The 23,653-nt window shown below is 40.7% G+C and overlaps 2 protein-coding genes across 4 annotated transcripts; both read right to left on the bottom strand.

Annotated features, from left to right (window-relative positions):
- Positions 1 to 1,247: 1,247 nt before the first annotated feature.
- Positions 1,248 to 11,469, bottom strand: LOC135488507 (myophilin-like). The gene is made up of 4 exons (XM_064773146.1): positions 11,276 to 11,469; positions 6,259 to 6,425; positions 5,772 to 5,982; positions 1,248 to 2,803 (listed from the first exon to the last, which is right to left on the bottom strand). The coding sequence occupies exons 1-4, from the start codon at positions 11,321 to 11,323 to the stop codon at positions 2,627 to 2,629; spliced, it is 603 nt and encodes a 200-aa protein (XP_064629216.1). The 5' UTR covers positions 11,324 to 11,469; the 3' UTR covers positions 1,248 to 2,626.
- A 1,317-nt stretch (positions 11,470 to 12,786) lies between these two features.
- On the bottom strand, positions 12,787 to 22,491 carry LOC135488254 (protein MFI-like). Of its 3 annotated transcripts, none has more exons than XM_064772786.1 (14): positions 21,983 to 22,491; positions 21,294 to 21,349; positions 21,004 to 21,092; positions 20,590 to 20,719; positions 20,039 to 20,145; positions 19,559 to 19,760; positions 19,199 to 19,345; positions 18,678 to 18,834; positions 18,237 to 18,370; positions 17,968 to 18,032; positions 17,139 to 17,309; positions 16,811 to 16,866; positions 16,190 to 16,204; positions 12,787 to 13,304 (listed from the first exon to the last, which is right to left on the bottom strand). In XM_064772786.1, exons 1-14 carry the CDS (start codon positions 22,059 to 22,061, stop codon positions 13,159 to 13,161), a joined length of 1,554 nt encoding a protein of 517 aa, XP_064628856.1. In that variant the 5' UTR covers positions 22,062 to 22,491; the 3' UTR covers positions 12,787 to 13,158. The 3 variants fall into 3 exon arrangements, with proteins under 3 accessions (XP_064628856.1, XP_064628855.1, XP_064628857.1); XM_064772785.1 differs by lacking the exon at positions 16,190 to 16,204 and adding an exon at positions 14,310 to 14,405; XM_064772787.1 differs by lacking the exon at positions 16,190 to 16,204.
- Between the last annotated feature and the right edge of the window lie 1,162 nt (positions 22,492 to 23,653).

The raw sequence follows: 23,653 nt of genomic DNA, 5'->3' as shown, positions 1-23,653 counted from the left end.
ATGAGATCAAAGGCCATGTGCCAAAACCTCTGAGTTACATCAATTTATTCATTCAGGTTTGAAAGGATCATTCACATTTTGAAATATGTCTTGGTCATTAGCTGTCTTGCTATACAATAGATTCAAATATATAATGCATATCTAACATATTTTTCCAGAAATTTGCCCGTTTTCTCACGTGAAATTTTACGTTAGTTTCGAGTTAAGAGTTACTTGAGGGTGTTCAGGATAAAAACAAAAAGACTGGTAATGAGAACTACTACAGAACCTCTCTGACTCCCTCTCTATCAAGGCCACTGGTTTGGGTACAAACCCAGTTATTTCCATTCAAATTAACCTTTGAAATCACGACTTTTCTCTCAATAGGGACATAAACAGTTAGTCCCAAGGAATGTATTTTCGACTCGTCTGTGTCTGACCAAATGCAGTGTTGGTGACTACTCCTCCTGTTTCACGATTTGATATTGGCACGTCAAACGGCAAATCGGGCAATGTTAAAACGTCCTAACTAAAAATCCCAGTATTAATACTCAAAAACAAACAACCAGACCGTCAATGACGTAACTAACCATAAACTTTCTCTAGTCGATCCCCAGGCAGACAACATACCATTGGCAAACATGAGAAAGGAAAATACACCTCAAAGAACAATGATAAGAGGGTATGGGGCCTAACTGAAGTGTCTGGAAGATCTTGAGGACATGTATTCACTCACAGAACATTGATAGGCCCTACTCAGTGTGGTAGGAGAGACCATAATCCTCAATCTTGTAATGTGTTGTCGCGTCTTAGGTTGTTCTGTTGGTATTGTTTAAAGTGATCTAATCCCAACATTCTGGTTGTGACTTTGTCGTCGTCTGACATAAGACCATACTGAGGAAATCGAGGGTTCACATTTGTTTCTCCGACCCTCCACAGAAACCCAGATTTCCCCTCATTGGCTGAAGTAAAACACAAAATGAAATGTGTCCAATCAGAGCCCCATCCTGGGCTACGACTTACCCTTGGTGTGGTACAAGCAATCCTAGAGGTGGTAGGGTGTTCGTACGTGAAAATTGCAAACTGGATATCTCCTGCTGTGTGTCGGTAAATATGGCCAGTTGCTGGTTCATCATTTGGCCTCCAAAAGTCCAAAGTATGTGCCCCTCAAACTTTATTTGGCAGAGGAGTACACAATGACAACATCTCAGGAAAGTGCATTTCACAATGAGACAACTGAATATAAAGAAGACAGACATTAGTTTTGATACGTTTTACATGTATTGTAATATGAAATGCTCTCTATGTACATACAAGCATGACAAGACAGGGAATTGTACCCCTTGAATCACTACAGTATTTCTAGAAAAGTTCCCCATCATGAACCCGAAAAGAAGCTTGGGACATAGGCAGTCCAGATCATGATGTGTGCAGCATCCTGTCACACCAAAAAATGTGTGAAGGGGTGTTTTTTGGTCAGCATAACAGGACTTGTATCAGACAATGAAGTACTAAACTATGCAATTTTGAAAAGTATAAAAATGTCAGTGTATACAAGGCAATATTTCCATTACATTGAGAAATGCTTTTAACACACGCATGATTTCTAAGAAGTAATATCTTTACATTTACTTCTTTGATACCTCACCGGTCTTAGAACTAGTCTACCAATGCTACACATGCTATAATACTCGACTGGTAATGGTACATGTAATGCATTATCAAGAATCAACATTGAATTCTGACTTAACAAATTCCACATTCGTCAAAATCTCACTAACCATTCTTCAACAAAAATACTGTTTAAAACTATAATACACAGGAATGTGTAACTATTAGAGAAAATTCTTCATGAATTTTTCTCTTGTCAAAATCTCATGAACCCTTTCTTCTACAAAATACTGGTAACCACTATTACAACACAGGAATGTGAAACTTTAACAGAAAATTGATCATCATTTTCCTCTGAAAATTATCCATGATTATAAACATTAGCAGCACATCATCAGGCAACTAAAACTGGCAGTGGAAGTGCCAGCAACGTATGCTAAAATAAACAGTCTGTTCAACGTCATACATTACATAATCTCAAAGGTTTCAAACTGAACAAGCCCATTTGAAGTATATTCATTTCTCAGCCAAAACAAACCTCATAGAAACATCATGTACTTCTATCAACAAAGTTGTGAATATATTAACAACACTGTTGTCTTACCTACACTAAAACAGGCAATTGTCAAAAAACAAAAAGCTGTGGAGATCAAACTCCTGTTCTTTTTTGTCCATTTTGAACAACTAATCCTATTAGTATTAGCGCCCATTGGACATGTCTCTAGTCCATGCACTACAGCTGAACCGGCTGGACTAGCATCGGCCCAAGTCGTGAACTAAACCTCTCTATCCCATAGGACACTTCCGTCTTCAAACTGATAAAGATAAACCAACAACTGTTTTAGAACCATTTCATTTCTACCCATATGTTTCTTTCAAAGTTTAAAACATTTCCTGGGTAGATCTATATCCAGTTCCGAAACAACATACTTGGGCAAGTTGGTTGAATCCTGACTTCAAGTTTCAAATAGCGAATGTTTCAACGCGACTTTTTTCACACAGAACAAGTACGACATTGTACGCGACCGATGTTTTTTTAATCCAAAATGCTCCGATTTTTCCCAAAGTTCATACCGGCTTGATTTGCACCCTTATTCGTTCCATATTGTAAACTGATGATGCTCTGACCCTCGCGTAACTGTTCTTCTGAGAATTCTCGTTTGTTTACTGCAGATTCCTTTGGTCCAAACCCAGTAAGGCCCAGTGACGAAGCCTGAAAATAGAAAATTGATGGTCAAATTTCAAAACGAGTAAACAAATGCAACAATGGAGATGTGACTGATCACTAATATTTTGTAGCACAGTGGAATAGCGGCACCCTCAAAATCATGAGGTTACATTTATGACAGTGAAACTTGAATAAATTGTTGCCAACCTCTTTTTATAAAACAGAAATGTCCAAAAATTATACATCAAGCCTTTACAATTTGGTAACAAGGCGGCACCTAGAGGGCACAAAGGGATATATCTACAAATAAGAGTCCAGAAAGAAATGATTTCCTAATATATTAGGTTAAATGGCATAGTGAGCGATAAGTTTTGAAAAGGAATAAAAAAGAGATTGAACTTTTAACAGTCAATTATCCTTTGAACATGTTTGTGATTAGGTAAACTGTCATATTGCATTTATTCAAACTTTGGGCATACCAGTCAAGGATAAACCCAATTAGAAAACCTGGACAAACCTGAATGGAATACACAGCCCCAGGTCATCGCCTGTCAGCAAAAAAATTCACACTTTGTGATGGTGAAATTAGCTGTGACAAATATGTACCACCAACAACTCATTACTGTAGTTGACTTCGGCATGAACCATGTCCAGGTTCATTGTGCAGGGGGCTGGTTAGGCCTACATTTGTAGGCCTATAATTTGTCATTCACTAATTCACAAAGTTGTAATTTCCAAATATGCCACCAAAACCCTCACCGATCCCTCTTTACACTTAATCTCTCCCAAGGGCCTTTCAATTACACATACACTACACCCTGTAATTTTTAGCTTATTATTAGGTTTTTTGCCATTTAGCCAATAGTTCTAGGACAAAAAGACCCCTCTGGATATCAGAGTTGGTGGCCAATATGCGGCAAGCTTTAGTGATATGGGTCTTTAAGGATGGACCAATCTACATGTGAGGTACCACCATTTTGGCTAGAACTTGGAATTCTGAAGCAATTAGAACTCCTTCAAAATGAAGTGAATGCTAATTTAAAAACCTGGGAGACTGTGCCTGGAGAACAAAGAACAGACTCTAACCCTTGAAATTGGCACTCATTTTCAAAGAGTCCTCATTGCTTGGGGATTTCAAGTTCTAAAGGCAAAATCGTGCTGCCTCTGGTCAATCATTGTCAATGGATCCAGTGGGAAGCATGACATCATCTGCAAACTATGTAGCCCAACACATGACGACTGACAAGGTGAAGTCTAAAGGGTCATGATTAGGCCATGGTGACATATCCTTCATGAAGCCACGCAATTGTCGTCTAAACCGCTTATTTCACCCATAAAAGGACATAAAATATTCTCGAAAAGGGCCTGTGAGGGTCATTCATTATTTGTATGACCAACAAGGCTTCATAAGCCTCTGTAGACCCTTTGTGATGACTGCAAACTGATCATCCAGTTGATCATACTTTATTTTTTAAATGCCGGCATTTTGCATTGGACATACATGTATCATTGAACCATGCAGCCCGCCTTGTACATGTTGGATCGGTAAATGTATAAGACATAACTTTATATGTCCACATAATGCACAGGTCTTACAGCTTGAAGCTAAGTCTTGCAGTGTCTTTATGCATGTATCAATTCGTTTCTTGTACCCCCCCTCCTCAAGGGTAGTTAAGCTATCACCACTAATCTTTGCCGATGCTTGAGTAGTATTTATTTTTCCTTTAGTGAAAATTTGGCAAAGCTGGAAAGAATAAGGATGCTAATGTGTCGATGTCTTGTCGAACATACAGCCTTACCCAGTAAAATTAGTTCGGTTACTTTATATGACGGTGATAACTGATATATTGTTGATGGTGATGTCTTGACGAAAGAAAAAGTAGCATTGGTGAAAAAAGGGTGATGCTTGAGCCTTAAGATGTCGTTATAGGGTGATAAGGTGTCGTACCCTTGAGGAGGGGGGATACAAGACACGAATTGATACTTGCATAAACAATCTGAGAGGACAACTGCCAAACAAAGTATGATCGGTCATCAAGTCTGCCACATGGACAAAGTTTTTCCCTGCTTACCCAGAGCCAGACAAGGGTATTACTGTTTTAGGCACCTATTCCATAGAGCTATACCCTATACTATACTATACGCGAACAATAGTTTCATGGTCATGCACCCTTTGTGAAGCCATTGTTCGCGTATAGTGTAGTATAGGGTATAGCTCTATGGAGAAGGTGCCTTATGGGCAGGAAGGGTTACCTTCCTAAGAAAACACCTGAGAAAGCTCGACAAAGGGATCAAAAGCCCTCAATGGGCTTAAATTGAATCAACGTAATTCATAGGTGTAAGACTGGTATGTCGAAATATATGCCAAAATAAGCAATCATGTGGCATAAGTATAATGATAATGTTGACACAAGGGCCTATTGCAAGTAGAATAGAAGGGACTACTGAGATATAAAAAAGTTCTCAAGTTTATCCTATAATGTTTCATTGAAGTCCAAGATTTAAAAAAATATTCTACCAAGTATTATCATATAAATTGAGCCAAGTGTAGTAAGATGGAATTTTCATTATGCATTTGACTTCCATTGCACTATTACATTGCATTAAATTTCAACCCCACATTTCCTTTACAATACTATAAGTAATCACATAGCCTTTGTACAAGTTGGACTGAATTCCATAATGTTTGTAGCATATAATTCCATAACATTCTAGGATGGAATTTAATAAAGGTTTGTTCGATGGATATTCCATAACAATTGTGGAATGGAATTCAATAACATTTGTAGATGAAAATGAAATGAAACAAGTAAACCAAACAAGTGTGTTTTTTGAGTGGAAATATCAGATGAGTAAGTGATTGTCTTGGCCCAAAAAAGCCAGACCGCAGACCGCAGGCCAAGTGGATTCCTGGGGGGCAAGACAACCACAAACATTCAGGATGAAATTCCATGCCGTTTCTAGATCCAGTTAGTCAGATGGAATTCAATAACACAATTGGAGTTAGCCTCACCTTTCGTCCAAGTGCCTGTATCGTCAATATCACTTGATGCAAGTTCTGTTTCTCGTAAAGGTCAACCGTTTGAAACACTTCCATTTCTTTCACTCCAACTGACTTGACTGCCTCCAGGAATAATGCAATTAGCTCCATTTGTTTAAAGACTAACGTCTGTCCCTTGAGTTTATTGAATGGTACTATTTTCTCATTGAGGACATGTCCTAATCTGAAATGAAAAATAATCAACACAGTCAGAGCATGTTGTTTTGAAAACCCTACATTCATAATACCTATTGCTATTACTACAGCTATTTTGGGGCAGATTTATATACCAACACAAAACCATTATAATATCTGCATCTGAGCATCAAAATCTGGACGCCCAAAGACAGCTAGGCTTAATTACCAGATTTTCCTCACGCATCTGTCACCAGAGTATATGAATCTGCCCTTATCCTCCTCTTTATAAAAGTGCTATAAAACGCCACATTAGCGCACATACCTCGCTAAAATATAGCCGTCTTTTAATTCTTTGTGAACGTTTTGTTGCGAACCGTCTAAGTTCATATCTATGGCAGGCAGTTCTCCGTTGACCATGCTTTCATTGATCGTTTCTTGGATCCACGTGAGAGACTGCTGGGCAATCTCTTCATCGTACTTGGCGTCAATCTGAAAGATGAAGATTATGTCATCATCATCATCATTATTACTGGTGTCATAACCCTATGGTATGGAGTGACTACAGGCTCCTGCCCGCCTATGTGAGATATTTTACTTGCCCTCCCGCAGACACTCAGGAATGGGTCATCTAACAGACCCTCAAATAATCACACGTGTTTTGCATGAAGAGCAGCTAATTCTAGTTCCTTGAAAGCCACTGCATCATCAAGACATAGGCCTACAATCCTGGGTCCACCCGGCATTGAACCTGTGTTCTCCTGGGATTGTACCTGGGTTCTCCCAGGATTGTACCTGGGTTCTCCCGGGATTGTACCTGGGTTCTTCCGGGATTGTACCTGGGTTCTCCAAGGGATTGAACCTGGGTTCTCCCGGGATTGTACCTGGGTTCTCCCGGGATTGTACCTGGGTTCTCCCGGGATTGTACCTGGGTTCTTCCGGGATTGTACCTGGGTTTTCCAAGGAATTGAACCTGGGCCCCCATGATGGTTAGCATGTGGCTGTCAATTGATCATACTGCAATCACACGTCATGTTGTCATGGTTCCGTTGTAGGTTGCAGCAACTAAAATCACTAGTTAGCGCGGCACTAAAGGATATAAAATGATGTGTGGCTTTCTGAACTAAAGGCAACCCTCGTGTGACTCATTTCCAACTTTCTTAGCCTCCTGTGGATGGCTTTCCAACCCCTGAGGATGGATCAAATCCTCTTATTGATGGATGATTAATATTGCTCATATAAACACGTAGCCCTCCTGTCGAAGGCTTTCCATCTTTTAAATGGATTTCCACCCACATATCGATCATTTATGAACAGGTTACCCTCTAACAGTTGGTTTTCCAAACCTTTTATGGATGGAGTTCCAACCCTAATATCAATCATATTGGTACCTATAGATGGCTTTCCAAACCTCTTATGGATGGAATCCCAACCCGAATAGAATATTGATCATTTGAACGAAGGAATGAATGGGTTACCAAGGATATGTTTGCAGCTCTGAGTTGCTCAACAGAGACAGCCAATAGGCTATAGACAAGCATGACTCAAGCTATCCACATTCATGACAGCCGATCTTTATCTCTCTTGACATTAGACTAAGAACAGTTTATACAGCGAGTCAGAGTCTGAGATGCTCAATTGGATAAGGAGATGCGTCAATGCAGTTCCCAGTTGCAGCAAGACTGTGTAACAAGTCTAATGCTGGTAACAACAGTAGTCCCATTGGAGCCCAAGTAAAATCGACCAGAAGCCATGATGACTTCTTCAGTGGTAGGGCTTTACTTACACCAAAGACTTTTCTGACAAAATATGATGCACCCCTCCCCCCCTCAGGCACATGGGCGATGCATCCGCCTCTTGGACCTGCCCCTTAAAGGGACAACTTGGGCGTGTAGGGGCGGATCCAGGATATTTCAAAAGGAGGGGCGCGAAGCCCAGAAAATTTTTAAAGATAAGACTCCATATATGCGATTTCCTGGCATCTGATCTTCAAATATTAAGCACCACTTTAATTTGGGCTACAATTTTTTTACACCCTGCCGGAATTAGGGGGGGGGGGGCGTGGATCCGTGCCTGGCGTGGTACATGTATTTACCTGGCCAGGAGGATGATACCCCTGCTTGCCATCATATCTCATGCCCAAGTTGTCCCTTTAAAGGGGAACACCGTGCATAATTACTTGTGGTCCAGTTTTAAAATAACTTGGAGGGTCAGGTTGCTAAGATTTTGTTATCTCGATCAGCAAAGTCCCATGCTCAGTTCTTTTGTTTCAAAAATGTTTACATTTGATTTATTTAAAATGTCAAGGAGACAGTAGTGAAAGGCCTATCTCCCTAAGCAATCTGTATTTGATTAAGACCATTGGCAAAAACAAACTAGGCCTCAGTGAGTAATGAGCAAAAATTATGCTGTGACAGGCCCTCTGTTTTTATGTGGCAATTGTTTCCATGATCTCCGTTGGAAATTGCGGTGAGATGTGGAGATAATTTTTCTCTTCTTATCGCCTGTAGGCTACTACATATGATCTAAGCCCAGTTGATAAATTACAAATCGAAACAAAATCGAGGCTCGACATCATGACCATGAGAACTTGCTGCCTCTAATTCATGGTCTATCCAAATTGAACATTTTGAAATGGCATTGAACGACCACATTCATAACTTGTCTTAGATCGGTGAACCTAGAGTATAAGAAGTTTGTCAGTTGGGAAAATAAACACAGAAAGACAGAGACAACTTTTTTCCCCACTTTTTAGAAGAAATATTTATGATCAATGCACAACACAGTCGGAACAGATGTCTGTACATGTTCGTGTGTAGATTGTTACCACGGTTACTGAAATATGTTTGGTTGCCAAGCACAGATGAATAGAAACCAGACTTCAAAGAAATCCGGCCAGTAAATCACACTCCATAGCCTCAAGTGTATCTCAACCATTATTGTGCTGACATTGCTCAGCTTGCAGACAACACACGTCCTGCTGGGCGGAGGCTGCATGGAGGCTACCTCCGGGAGGTTTAGTATGCCTCAAACGATGCGGACATTACATTTTTATATCCTTTCGAATTACCAATAATTATTCAGAACTATAGCAACATTGACTGTTTGTTATCACTCCAACTGTGAAAAAATTAAAATAACAGAAATCTCATCTACATTAGCAATCACATTGTCGCCATGGAAACACTTTGAGAAACAAATATGAATGATTGATCTCTATGAAATGTTTACCGAATATCACTATGAAGTCCTCTTATGGGCACAGAGCTCATGTAAAATGTCGGTTGCGACTTGGTGCAGTTTAATATTTGATTATTTGATAGACAGTTGTCGACCACTGAGGCCTGAGTTCAGTTTACCCAAACTACATTGCAATTCATGATGCTAAAAGTACAGTGGAACCTCCCTTAGCGGACACCTCTCTATTAAGGACACACTCTCTACTAAGGACAAAAGTTTTGGCAACAAATTGGTTGTTCCCATGAGCAATTTTAGCTCTCGAATCAGGGCTCCTCTCTTACAAGGACAGCACTTCTGTCCCGAGGTTGTCCTTCAGAGAGGTTCTATTGTACCATGGTAACACAAATAAAAAGTTCTAACCACTTTCCGAGTGCAGGGGGTTCAGTCACTCAGTCAAGACCCTCAGATTAGTGTGACCGCCATCCTGATAATCAGTGATTATCAACATACAGTTTCTGGAGGCAGGAAAAGAACACTCCAAAGTAAGTTCCCCAGTTGATAAAATCAACCAAATGAATACAAATTACTATTTAATTTTTATCAATAAAAACATTACTCAAGTCAACATGGACAACTTTTGTTTTTCATGGGAGGCCCGGGAGTTGCCATGGGATTGTTATCTCGAGGTTGACCTCAAAGAATGTAAAACATGCAGTCACTTTGAACTATCAAATTACATAAACATCACGTCTGGATTTGGAGCAAATTCTTGGGACAATTCACAGTGTGTGTTCTCAATGTTGCCAAATATTGGGTCATCACGCTATGTTTCAAAAGTCAAGAGATTCTATCAGATTTGAACAGTTCATTTTCCACTTTTTCTGGTCGTTTCCAAGACCATTGAGACTCTCCAGATTCAGATTCAGCTGTAGCCCCCCCCCTCCCCAGTCTGAAATTCCTGGATCCCATTGGCACTGAAGGATGTGACTGGACATCCATGGATCTCGTGAGATTAGATCCACTGGATGTGACTGTTAATTGCCTGGATGTGGCTGTAAATTCATTATGTGTGACTGTATCGACTAAGTGTGACATACAGTAGAACCTCCCTAAGCAGACACCTCTATAAGGACAACCTCTCAATTAAGAACACTAGGTTTGGTCCCAAATTGGTTGCTTCTATTCAATATGACCTCTCTAATCAGGACACCTCTCTATTAAGGACAGCACTTTTCAGTCCCGAGGGTGTCCTTAATAGAGAGGTTCCACTGTACATGTAAAGCCCAATAAATAGGACTGTAAATCGGCTAAATTTGAAAGTATATCCACTGGATGGGGTTGCTTATTCTGTGGATGTGACTAAATATCACTTGGTGTGACTTGGATCCACTGGAGTGCAACTGTAAATCGCCCCACTGGATGTCTGGAACGCCACTGGATACGACTGCAAGTCCACAGGAAGTGACAGTATTGTAAATGTTATTTTGCCAAATCTATTGGATGTGACGGTTAATACATAGGAAGTAACTGTAAAGTCATAGGAGTGACTGTAAAATCCACTGGATAGAATGATAAATCCACTGGATGAGACTAGACTTAGTGTTAATCCACTGGGGGTGACTAGACTAAGTGTAAATCCACTGGAGGCGACTGTAAATCCCCAAGAGCCGGGTGACTGCAAATCCACTGGATGTGACTGCAAATCCACTGGATGTGACGGTAAATCTACTGGATTTGACTGTAAATCCACTGGAGGCAACTGTAAATCCACTGGATGGGACTGCAAATCCACTGGATGTGACAGTGTCATAGTTAATTTCACTGGATACAACTATTATCAATCTAAAGGGCTGCAACTGTAAATCCACTCTCCAGTCCAGATGTAACTATAAAATAACCCAGCTGCAATTATGCTATACACAGGATGCAACAGACTAAATCCACTGGACTGCGGATTCATTGGATCATGGATGCGACCTGAATGTTAATGCACTCTCTGGATGTGACAGTCCTCAAAATATATGCTCGCCTATTCATAAATAACAAAAATCGTTTATTTGGGTCATTTATGTGACACCGATGTTGGCTTCTGTGCGTAAAATGTACAGGTGAAGGGAAAGGGTAGAACAATGAGAATATACAAAGAATGATAGCTTACATACCTTATTTTTAATCTCCCGGCTATAGCCCGACTTTGATGCTCGAATCATGATGAAGGTGTTAGGCCTATAAATGTCCTTACACAGTATTTATATCCAAAACACGAAAAAACGCGAAAATGCACCAAACCCGTAAAAACACGAATAATCCTTTATTGCTTACTGACTACATTGAACGCTAACCGCACATGGACTGAGGCTAAACGTGTATCGATTTTGCATATATGGGCTTAGAGCCTCGTCTCCAAGATTTCCTTTACTGTACAAAAAGTGCACGACGGGTGGTGGACTATAATTGCTACTAAGACGGGGTTGAGAAAAGAATGTCAGCTTCACGGTTGGCGGGAAATGAATAGCGAGGTGTGGGTGCGTTTCTGGATAAGTCGGAAAATCCTTACAATTATTGAATACGACCGGACACGCATCTGTGAGGTTAGTTCATCCCTTTGTTGTAGTTATCTGTTTGTTGTAAAAATTTGTTATTATAGCCTATTTTGCGGTGGCGTTCGGTTGACATTTGATCGCTGCGTCATTCTGTCGTCTGCTTAAATATTTCATTCCGAAACTATTTATTAGGTCAAGCCCTCCGGCATTGCGAGAAATATTCATGGAATGTTAAATATGTGACATATCTAGTGTACACCCAGTAGCCTAATCTATAGTTCCTCCACGGTATGACTGTATCAGTAAGAAGAACGCGTCGATGTGACAAAGCACAGAGCGCGCAGCACGCGACTACGGGCAGACGATATTTAGATGTGCCGTATCAGTCCCGGTATCATAGAACCCGTAGCAGCCTTCCAAAAAAACTACACTCCAGACGCAGTGGACCGGCCTCGTTCCTCACGAGACCAAATGGGCTGCCCAGGAACCAGAATGAAGGGAGAAGATCACTTTAATAAGAAGCGATGATGGTCTCTCCATAGCCTTGATTAGGGTAAATGACACAAATTATGCAAATGTTTCCAAAACATTCTAATTCATGGTGCTATAATTTAACGCACTATCAAACATACATGTAGTTCGAATGAAAGTTAGCTTAGTGATGGCTTCATGGTTCAAAGAAGGCGTAATTGGAAGATCACTATCGAATAAAAGGCCTATGGCCTGGCAAAGGTAAGATGTGCTAAACTTCACATATGTGAAGAGAGAGCATGTGGCAATTATTGCTACAACGAGCAATAAAAAGATTGCTCATCTGCAGATAAAACTGGTAATCACTGGATTTGATAATCACAGATCACAGGATCACAGATTCCTATCTGGGGCTCTTTCAATTAACACCGCAAGTAAGAGATTGTTGTCACATTCGATCATGATTGCAAGTTGCAGCAACAAAAGACCCTTGTTCGCTTTTCTTAAAGACTACAACCACTGCATAAGCTTGTGTATCAAAAATCTTGCATACCAAGACTCTTTAGCAGTTATGTGTGATTAGAAAGTAAGAAATGACACAGAGAAGAACACTTATAGGAGAGGAACACTGAAAAAGAAGAACACTGAAAGATTGCATGTATTCGAAATCCTTTTATTCAAAAATAAATATCATAATCACAAAAGTTTCTTTACAAGGCACAAGACTATCAAGTCATATTCACATGTAGCTATATACAGCAAATGTACAATGTTGAGAATTCATTTCATTTAGTATCAAAACTAACTATTGATATTCACAAGGACGGATGGTCTAAGTCTTATTTTATGGATGGAATTATATAAGATAGATCACAGTTTTCAAAGATATCACGGAATGTGTCAATAACAGCAATTAAGTCTGATACACTTCACTCATAGCGGGCACAGGTGATATACTACCACTAACAGTGTCTTATAAGATCCAAGACACTATCCAACTTCATGATAGAAATAGACAGCATCTTTTCTTCCTATCGGAAATGACTCCCGGACAAACTAGAGACAGGTGTATTATGGGACGGTCTTGTGGGTATATCCTGGTTCCGAGATGGAGAGCCGCTTATCGTCAGCATGAACGGGTCCTCGTACTGCCCACTGTAAACATGGGCTCGGCCATCTGAAGAAATGGAAAGAGAGGTGATTAAGGCGGACGATTGTGACATGACCAGATTCATGAACTACTGCAACCTGAAAACTTTTGCGCGTGTTTTATTTTTGCAGTCCGAGTTGACCTGTTTGCAAAATCAACAAGTGCTAAATGTAACTTCATCCATGCAGTTTCACAATATTAACAACATTATGCAGGTAAATGGAAGACAGCGAAACTAAAAGGTAGGCAACTGCAAAAGAAATATTGCCCAAGGGAGGGCCACTGCCGACACTTTCGCAAGAGGAAAATTATACAAAAGTATGTATGAGAATGGAAATTATACAAAGCCAATGATACAGATGCGATCAAGTGTCTTGCAAAAATAACATAAATGTTTGACTGACAACATACATGTTGAAAACTCATATACATGTTACGAGTAGGTTATCATGTACATGTATGTTTAAGTGTTATGAAGACTCATCTATTCGGGGCAATCAATTGACTTCATGAATTCAACTTTAAACTCTGCATGATAAAAAACCTCATGAGAATGCTTTCACTATCCCGACTGGGATCATCTTCAGTTTATTGTTGGAACGAGACCCAGGGGCCCAGACAAGCTAGAGAACTTCAAAGACCCGGCGGCCGCCATTCCGACAGTGCCAACAATGGCTAAAACTGAAGAGGACACCAGGGATTGAAAGCTTTTTCATGAGTTTCTTTATCAGAAGCTTAATTCTTGAACTTATATATTCAGTTTTCTGATCATGAACTTAATATATTAACTTTATATCAAATTTCCCTGAATAGATAAGTGTTCATGACGCTAAAATACAAGTAAATGGTACTGGCTATGGGGCTAGCTACCGCTATTTTTACAGGAGCTATAGCAGGGTGTGTAGTAGCAGAGAAAATGTTGATGAATATGAAGGATCTTTCGAGACAACGTCCAGCAACGGAAACAAAAGCACAGGAGTGGCGCTACCTGTAAGGGAAATGAAGCTGAGGGGATGATGATGGAATGGTTACCCGGATCTCCTGGTTGATACATTGGTCTATAATCAGGCTGATAATAAGATTGGTCACTTGAGGCGGTGTAGAGTCTTCCTTGGTACTTACGATCAGCTAGAAGTCATAAAATGAGTTATGAAACCGGTTACATGTATTTTCGATGTGAATAGAAGGGCATATCTATGGAACGGGTGACTCAGCCCGAGGATATTACCAGGCCATCAAAACTCTTAGTTTTTATTTGGAAAAAACACTATGCCTGATCAGGGCCATGCTTGGCTCGGCTTGGGGGGGGCATATCTAACAGAAAAAGGTGTTTTTCTTCTTGTGGATTCGGGATGAAAAATGGCAGGTTTTGCTGAGTGTCAATGCACTCGACTGACATATCTCTATTGACCTAGAGTGCTCAATTATTTGTCCTTGCCCTCTGCAATAAAAAAGTCAATTATTTTATGCAAATGATTACTCTAAATTCAACAGATTAAGTAGATAATTATTTCACGATGAAAGGAATGCATTAATGAGTTAATGAAGTATCCATTAAATAAATACACCGTACCATCAATTGATATTTTTGCCGCGAAGGAAATTGTTGGTGATACATGTATGTTCCCAGTATCGGGAATAAATAAGTCACCGTAATTTATCAGTTCATGACATTATGGCAATATTCAGACTACATGTTTACTGCTCAATACTGCCAAGAAATCAGGGAGGAATTTCCCCACAATATCTAGGTTGTTGTTAAATATGACATTTTAGTAGCAACATTCAGACTTCATTGATACTGCCAAGAAATCAGGAAGGAGCTTCCCCACAATATATTTGGGTTGTCGTTTATGACATATTGACAGCAATTTTCAGACTGCTCGATACTGCCAAGAAATCAGGAAGGAATTTCCCCCACATTTTTTAGGTTGTCAAAACAGCTACAAAGTAAGGAAACATATGAACAGGAACAACATAGGAAAGTGGGTGGATGAGTAAGTAAAATTTGAAGATATCCTCCAAGTGTTGTAATGTTATGCAACTACAGTAGAACCTCCCTAATAAAGACACCCTTAGGACTGTCCTCAATAGAGAATTGTCCTGATTAGAGAGAGTGGAATCTCCCTAGGCGTATGCCCCTCTAGTTAAGGAAAACCCTCTCTACTAAGGACACTAGTTTTGGTCCAAAGTTGGCTGTTTCCATTCAACTTGACCTCTCTAATCAGGACAACTATCTCTAAAGGACTGGTGAGTCCAAAAGGGTGTCCCTGATAGAGAGGTTCTACTGTTATTTATCACATAACAGATCGAGTGAATTTGCCAATTTAGAGTAGTCGGAGTGATATGGAAAGCCTCTCCAAATAGTGTGGAGAGTCAGTGCATGAAAACTCGAGTTCATTAATGCCAGACGGCTCACATTATCTTAACAACCAATTTACACCACCAGTACGAAATAATCAAGCTTTTTACTACAATCTAGAAAATAACATGATTTGACAGCGAGTCTGGGCATGGTCAATTACTGATATAATAATGAAAACCTCCCTTAACCGACACCTAACTCTTTCAATCCCAAACTCATACATATTGCCCTGTTCTACTATGTTTCGATAGACATTGAGTCATGAGTTTTTCACTGCTTGGTTGCTACCCATCGTATACATATCGATCCGTATCCATCGAATAAGACCAGCAGTTGGAAGTTTCTGAGCAATACATCCCTATTCGGTTCCAAACAATACCAAAAAAATGTGATGCTCGATGCTTGCGAGTGGTATTAAAAGCCATGCTGGGTACATGCAGTTTTCAGTGGTGGCGGGGGGGGGTCTGATAATAATGGTTGCGATTCTGATAATCTGATTCAAAAAGTGCAGGACTCAAACCATGCAGGATGTTGTAAGCTGTCTAACCTTCCTGTGATTCTCCTAGAAAATTAAGACATTTATTATTTGTTATTAGACATAGGATGATAAAGGTTCGCTGTGAAATGTTGAATGCCATTAGTTTCTCTTTGAGTGGACTCATTGAGGTTCGACAGCACTGTATGTGGAAAAAACCCACAACCAAGGAATAAGGATTATACCTTGCTCACCAAAATGTCTCATCCACGAGACAAACGTCAACTCTGCCATCTATTGTGAAGTACAATAAGTATTAAGTGACCACGCATGTATGGAAAGCCTCGGGGCATGGCGTAAAAACATGAACAAAATTGACGTCTCTTATCAGTGCCAATGCCCCATATTGACAGTCGGTACCATGTAGCGGTGGCCGTAGTTTAGCTGGTACCGTAGTGGTATCTCAATTTGCACATCTAAATGCTTATGGTGGTCTCTTGCCGAGATAAGTGAGAGACCAATCATGCACCTCTTACTGGGACTAGGGAGGCAGTGGATTTTAATTTCTTCCAAAAACACTTAAAGTGGTACGCTGTTCGTAATAACTGGTGGTCCAGGATACACAACACTGGAATCTGGGGACAACAGACCTTTTTTCCAACCAAACACCCAAAGTAACAGTTGTCTTCTTACCTGTGATTTTCTCTGACTTGGAACTCGTTGCTATCTCCTTCCATCCATCCAGGTAGCTGAAAGAATAAAATCCCTCAACTTCAATTTGATGAACAACAAGGGTCATTTCCATCACAATTTCTTTCCTGATCGTTGAGGGGGGGGGGACATCCACTTGGTACACACATGCCCGCTACACATATTTTGTCTGACTAGCAATGTCAGGCAACACCTCCATATCAAAGAAACCACTGAGCACAAACAAACTACAGTAGAACCTCAACACTAGTGTCCTTAATAAAGAGGTGTCCGCTAAGGGAGGTTCCACTGTAAATGTAAATGAACTTACTCATCATAATTGAGACTTGTTGTCCATTCCAACAACTCATCAACCTCCCATTCCTGAACAGCCTCTGGTCCTTCCATTTCGATAGTTGCAACCATCCCTGCGGCAGCACCCTCTATTAACTGGATCGTCTCCGTATCCTCAACTTTGGCTTTCATCATCCCTTCTTTGTACCTAAAAAAGACAAAAAGAATGTTCTCCTTGTTTAGTTTTAGTGAAGCAGTGGCTATAACAAAGTAAACTGCTTTGTTCGGGGTCCGGTCCCAACACACCATTTGCACGATCACATATTTTATTGTCTTCCCTAGTGTTAGAATTATACTTAAAGTTCAATCTATTCGGAGGGCTTGCTGAACAGGTGGCCCGAAGTTTAATCTATTTGGAGGGCTTGCTGAACAGGTGGCCCAAAGTTCAATCTATTTGGAGGACTTGCTAAACAGGTGGCCCAAAGTTCAATCTATTTGGAGGGCTTGCTGAACAGGTGGCCCGAAGTTTAATCTATTTGGTGAAGTTTGTTGAACAGGAGGCCCGAAGTTTAATCTATTTGGAGAAGTTTGTTGAACAGGAGGCCCGAAGTTCGATCTATTTGGAGAGGCTTGTTGAACAGGTTGCCCCAAGTTCAATCTATTTGGAGGGCTTGCTGAACAGGTGGCTCAAAGTTTAATCTATTTGGAGAAGTTGGTTGAATAGGAGGCCCGAATGGTGATCTATTTGGAGAGGCTTGTTGAACAGGTGGCCAGAAGTTCGACCTATTTGGAGAGGCTTGTTGAACAGGTGGCCCCAAGTGTAATCTATTTTAGGAGCATTGCTGAACAGGTGTTGAACGACTTACATTTTTTGCATCCAGTTGATCTTTTTCTGTTTTCGCTGTTTTTCCACGTCTTGTTTACGTTGTAACTGCAACAGTAAGGTGAATATTAATCGACGGAACCCCAAACCTTTAAATTGCTCACCACTTGTAACGCCAACTAGTGTCGGAAAAAGAGGTTACTTTGGTTGGTCTTGGGAAAGATGAGGCAATAAGGAGACTTCTACAAACTCGAATGACCTTGAAATAACAGCAAGTGGAAAAATGCAAGAAATGCAAAATTGGACTCTCACCTTATTATGATGGAATTCGATTTTTTTCTGCGACGTTTCCCACGTGACGGGATCTGCCAGGATGTGGGTGAGCAGACGATCAGACACCAGACGCCAACCATTGTTCTCCCATCGTTGGTACCATCCCACTTTAGCTAGAATAGAATAAATGGTATTTTAGGCATCTTCTTCTTCTTCTACCTGATCCACCTGTTGCTAAGACATGGTCTCCAGGTCGTGTGACGCAATATCGTCAAAAGCATCACGTCACTCAAGTCAGTTCTTCTGGGTGGAGCGCAAGCTGCTTTTAAACGAGATGACTTCCACTTCCACTCTGAGCTAAATTCAGGGTAGCTCGGAGCGGTGAGCAACCTCTTGAGTCTCAAAAAATGTTTGAGTGATCATTGGTGCAAGTCCATACAAACAGGTTCCAAAACGATTTATTTTACTGTTTTTCCTTACCTTTGATATGAGATGCCCTGTCTCCCTTATTATGTACATCTCTTCCCATCTTTCTTTTCGAGTCAGCCTTTGTATAGTCCTTGGGACTGTTAGCGCACATGTCAACCACGTTTCGATGAGTGTAGATCTTATAATAGATGTTGGGCGGGAATTTATCCTGAAAGATGATAGAAATGAATTAATCACAACCTAAAGCTACAAAACTAAGGTGAAAGCAGCATCAAAACACACCTTGTCTATTTCAGCACTTTTGTTAACCTATACAGACAACAAGCTGTCGATGATATAAGTACACCGTAGGTGAGGTATGTACCCAAAATGACGTTATCAGCAGAATGCGCAACTGTATTGAAATCAAACATCAAATTAATCAATAAATTGTATCGAAATAATGCAGGCCCATTATTAGCCTTACTCAATCTGTTCATGACATTGACGTTGAGTGCCTTGTACCACTCTCAAGGGTTTTAATGGAAATGGAAAAGATTCACGTGTTCTTCAATGAATGGATTGGTACTCACTCCAGCTAATCTAAACTTGACGTGGATGCCTGACGCAGCATCTAACAGCCGCGCCTCATTCGGGTTGATACACCGCAGCATGAGGGCAGGGTCGCCTCTCTGCTTGAAATTGATGAGATCTCGGTAATACTTATACACTTGGATGTCCTGAAATATAGGGAGGCAGATGTGATGTTGAGTGCATCGCTGCCATTTCATGTTTTCAGGTGTAATAAACCAAAGGCTCATAGGGACTGTGGTTGAATGGTAGAGCTTGGGGAAAATTTAGCACAACGAAGTCAGATGACTGCGGACCAGTAGTACGCAGTGAACGGTTTGGTATATACCACGTGTCGTTGCGAAAGAGTTAACAGTGCTTACAATATGTCTTCTCCAGGATCGTTGGATCATCGACGCCGCCTCATCTGCTGTGTATTTTCCAATTTTACCCGGTTTCATGATCCGACTGGACGTGGCTGGCGTCTTTTTATCGCTTTTTACCGTCTCTCGACTTGATTGGGTCACGCCTTTCTCCTCTCTGGCCGTCTGCATGAGATTTTGATCCCGACAGAACTCTTCAAAGCTACAGAAAAGGAGGAAGAAATGTTATTCTTGAAAGTGGAATGGACCAAGACCTCAACAATTTTTGTAAGTGTTCTATTTTTGTGCATTTCACGAATAACCTGCATTCGTGAAAATCAAAATCCAAAAAAATATATTTTGCTTGGAAAAACTAAAGGAACTTTCGTAATCCACCAAAATGAAAATTATTAAAAAATTTGGAATTGAATCGCCGAAATTTAGCTGTTCACAATACTCTTATAATATTACAATGTGAACGGCAGATTGATATTTAGTTACCTGGGTATATCAGTGACTCCAGCTAGTCGTAATCTCCTGACATATTCGGCATACAAGGCTTCGAGTGTATCATCTTCAGACACTTCCTTTAATATTTCATCATTGATCTGAAAAAGTAGCGTCCAAATATGCGATAACAGAAACAGGAAGATAACAGTTTAAAGTTTAAAGTTTAGGGTTTATAGTCTGATATCAACTACGATATAGGTTGTCATCCGACTTTACACTTTAACCCCAGTCTGTCCTGAAACCTTTCAGTAGACCTCAGATGAGCTGCTCAACCAGCGCTACAATCTGAGCATTTCTGACCGGTACCCATTTATACACCTGGGTGCAGAGAGGCAAGTAAGACAGAGAGACCAGCCTACAGTCTCACGCCGACAGTGGGGATCGAACCCGGGACCTCTTGACCGCTGGTCGAGAGTCCAAGCCACTACACCACAGCGGCTCCAGACGAGAATAATTATAATTTTGATAAATATGTCAGTTACTGCTCTTTCCCTTCGAAAGTATAGAGAGCATTTTCACTGATCTTTGGTTCAACAACTCACCTTAGTACTGCTTTCAACTTGAACTGGTGATGGTGACCTAACGTCAGATAGACGATTTGCCACATGGTTACTACCACTATAGACGGCAGTTTTGCTGATCTTTGGCTCAACTACACCGAGAACTTTACACCTGTAAAAATAATAGCATGTTTAAAGACCAGTAAAAGTTTCATTTAACAAGCCTTTTTAGTCTGAACTTGGATGAATCGGACACAGGTTTATGCATCCTAGTCAGCCCTGATTAATGAAAATTTGATTCTGATTGTAGCACCTTCGAATACATGGCAACAGAAATAGCTCTCTTTTGCACTTGTTGTTGTCGGCAGCCGCTGATACAGTTGACGAAAACTCGTCATTAACCACAGGGGAGGGATGAGGCCCATCCACTGCGCTTGGAGTGAAATTCATACTTGCCTTGTATTATAACCTCTATATTGTCGCTGGATTTCAATAGCAGCTGAACTTCTAGACTCCTCACTATCTTTATTTCCTCGAATCAGAGACTGCAACAGAACATTAAAGGGGAACTGACACTTAAGACCTTTTCTATGTTTTTATATAATGATAAGAACAATCGTTATGATAAAAAGTTAATAACGTATTTTGAAATTTATGTAAGCAACCTGGAGTGAAGTTGCATCTCTGAATGATGATTATTATGATATATATTATTATTATAATTTTTAACCAAAATTTATAAATACCTGTCTGAGAGTCTTCGGAGCAGACGCTAGTTTGAGATCCCTTGCAACCGGTCCGTCTGAAATCATCATTAATGTGATACAGATAGAGGTGGTGACCAATGATGAATAGGAATCCTTCTCGGCTTATATTAAATGAGTACAGTAGAACCTCCCTTGGCGGACACTTCTCTATGTCTGATAAGGACATCTACATTAAAGCGAACTGGAACCGCCAAGCCAGTTCGTATGACCTCGTTTTCATTTCCCGCGTATCGGGTGATCAGAACGAGGCATGAATGAAACATGGCGCCTAGCTGTCAATCATTCAGTGACGTCACTACTATGGAATTTACTACGAAAATTCATGAATGAAAGATCGCATGACTCACGTGATTCTCACATGATTCTCAATAATAACAAATTGAACTGCGCATGCTCGGGCACTGGGGGTGGAGCTACAAATCTGAACTCGAATAGGAAGTTGGAAGTTTGACTTTCTCGGGCGGTGAAAGTCGAAAAGTTGAATAAATCGCTCGGCGGTTCCAGTTCGCTTTAAGGACACTAGTTTTCAAGATTGACACTCCGACACCGACTTGAGAAGGTAGAACATACAGCAGTATACGACTGAACGTGCCAAATCTGATGCCAGGTCTTGCCCGGGGGGGGGGGGGGGGGGGGCAGGGTAGAGATCTACCGGTAAAGGTACTCACCAGGCAAGTCAGCATTTACAACAATGTTCTTTGCTTCTTTCTTGGAAATGGTTGAACTGGCACGACTGGACGTTGACATGATCGGTTTTAATAATTTAGGCCTAGGCTACTAGTACTATTCAAAACTTTTGTCAGTTTTGACCCAAACTCGACTTTATTTTTGGGGAAAGGCTTAGCCTTAGCTGTAAAAGGCCTAGCGATTTACACTCCAAAGGTACATGTACAGGCGCTACAAAATCACTGATGCATTGATGTATGATTCACCCACAACCGCTGTACATTGATTGCCAGTGCTTCAGAAGAGAAACTTTTCGAGAAATTTTGTTTACATCGTCTCCAAGGCCGGTTCACCCAGAACAGCGCTAACTTTGGCCTACAGCAGATGTTTACAGTTTTTGTATGTAATGATCAGTTATCCTAACCCACTTTCAAGTTTGTTATGGCATTTTTGTGTGAGATACCGTGTAAAATAGAAGAACATTTCGCACAAAATTGCTAAAAATTTCCACTTCCGGTTTTGGCTGTTGTTTGCGTTTCGGTCTAATTCCAATACGACCGCCGTCGCGAATTTCGGCTGTCGTCGACCGGACGATGAAGTCGTCAGGTGTCCTCCAATGAGGCCTATATATTTTCAAAATAAACAAAACCCCGAAAGCAGTGGCGACATGGCGGGGGTCCGTCAAATGTCCTTAGGAAATGTCTTTAGTGTCCTGCAGCATTCATGTTGTGACTTTGTCCTCAAAAGACTGGGCTCGATCTTGATGCAGCCCTTTCGTCAGACTAGTTACCTCTTCGGCCTGAGTATACACTCGTCCAATTTGGAATGAATGGAAAAAATATTCCAACACTAAGGGTTTTCTTACTGTGCAACAAAGCTTTACACTCCTGACGCAGTGGACCGGCATCGTTCCTCATTCCATAGCGGAAGGTTCGGCGATCAGGATGTCAAAATAAATGTCGACATTGAGTGCATAGGAGTCTACACAGCTTAAATGATTAATTTTCACTTCAAAATGGTCATTCGTAAGGCTTGAAGAGACGGAATGAAATGAAATTAAGTTAGATTATACGAAATTCATTGAATGATGAAAGGCAGAGGAAAGTCACATCTGAGTTGTTTCACTAAAACTGTCAATACATCAAAATATGATAAAGATAATATCAAATAAAATGGTTCATGAAGAAGAATAAAAACATTTTCGGTATATATTGGGTCGCCATGCAATACAATGTCTCCAGGAGTTTTCATTTCAAAATCTCTCTTTTATTCTGCACAACTGGGGAGTTTTCGCGAACGCCTATACCCTTGTTCGAGCTCCTTATTACGATGTCGAACAATGTGACAGGCGTTCACGTTGGCGTCTCGGGGGATTTGTAAAAAAGTCCCGACGTCTTCCCTGCCGCAACCGACGAGCGCACGCCCAGTGGCGGTCATCATGTCTTCCTGGCTGTGAGTGTCCGCGGTAGGTCCTTATTCTCACTGAACAGCCCATGGTTTCCAAGAACGATCAGAAGATGTCGCTGGGTCTGTTTCGGTAACGAACGTCGCCGATTTTTTTTAGAACTCGCGACAATTTTTTTCGTTTAGTCATTACTTGTGTGTTCATCATTGCTGGCTAATCCTATTGCAGAATGGCCACCAAGAAGAGATCATGTTTCTATGTACATGTT

Source organism: Lineus longissimus, chromosome 5 (genome assembly GCF_910592395.1).
Source record: "Lineus longissimus chromosome 5, tnLinLong1.2, whole genome shotgun sequence".
Classification (NCBI taxonomy): domain Eukaryota; kingdom Metazoa; phylum Nemertea; class Pilidiophora; order Heteronemertea; family Lineidae; genus Lineus; species Lineus longissimus.
Note: the sequence above shows the minus strand (reverse complement) of the source record. Positions and strands in the feature narration are given on the sequence as shown.

Excerpts from the sequence above, each read along its gene's own strand:
- LOC135488254 (XM_064772785.1), bottom strand. The coding sequence starts at position 22,061 with ATGTCAACGTCCAGTCGTGCCAGTTCAACCATTTCCAAGAAAGAAGCA. Across the intron at positions 21,093-21,293 it reads CTCCGAAGACTCTCAGACAG|TCTCTGATTCGAGGAAATAA; the intron begins GTATTTATAAAT and ends GTTCTGTTGCAG. Across the intron at positions 18,033-18,236 it reads TCGAATTCCATCATAATAAG|TTACAACGTAAACAAGACGT; the intron begins GTGAGAGTCCAA and ends TTACTGTTGCAG.
- LOC135488507 (XM_064773146.1), bottom strand. The coding sequence starts at position 11,323 with ATGATTCGAGCATCAAAGTCGGGCTATAGCCGGGAGATTAAAAATAAG. Across the intron at positions 6,426-11,275 it reads GCCGGGAGATTAAAAATAAG|ATTGACGCCAAGTACGATGA; the intron begins GTATGTAAGCTA and ends TTCATCTTTCAG. Across the intron at positions 5,983-6,258 it reads GACGGCTATATTTTAGCGAG|ATTAGGACATGTCCTCAATG; the intron begins GTATGTGCGCTA and ends TTTTCATTTCAG.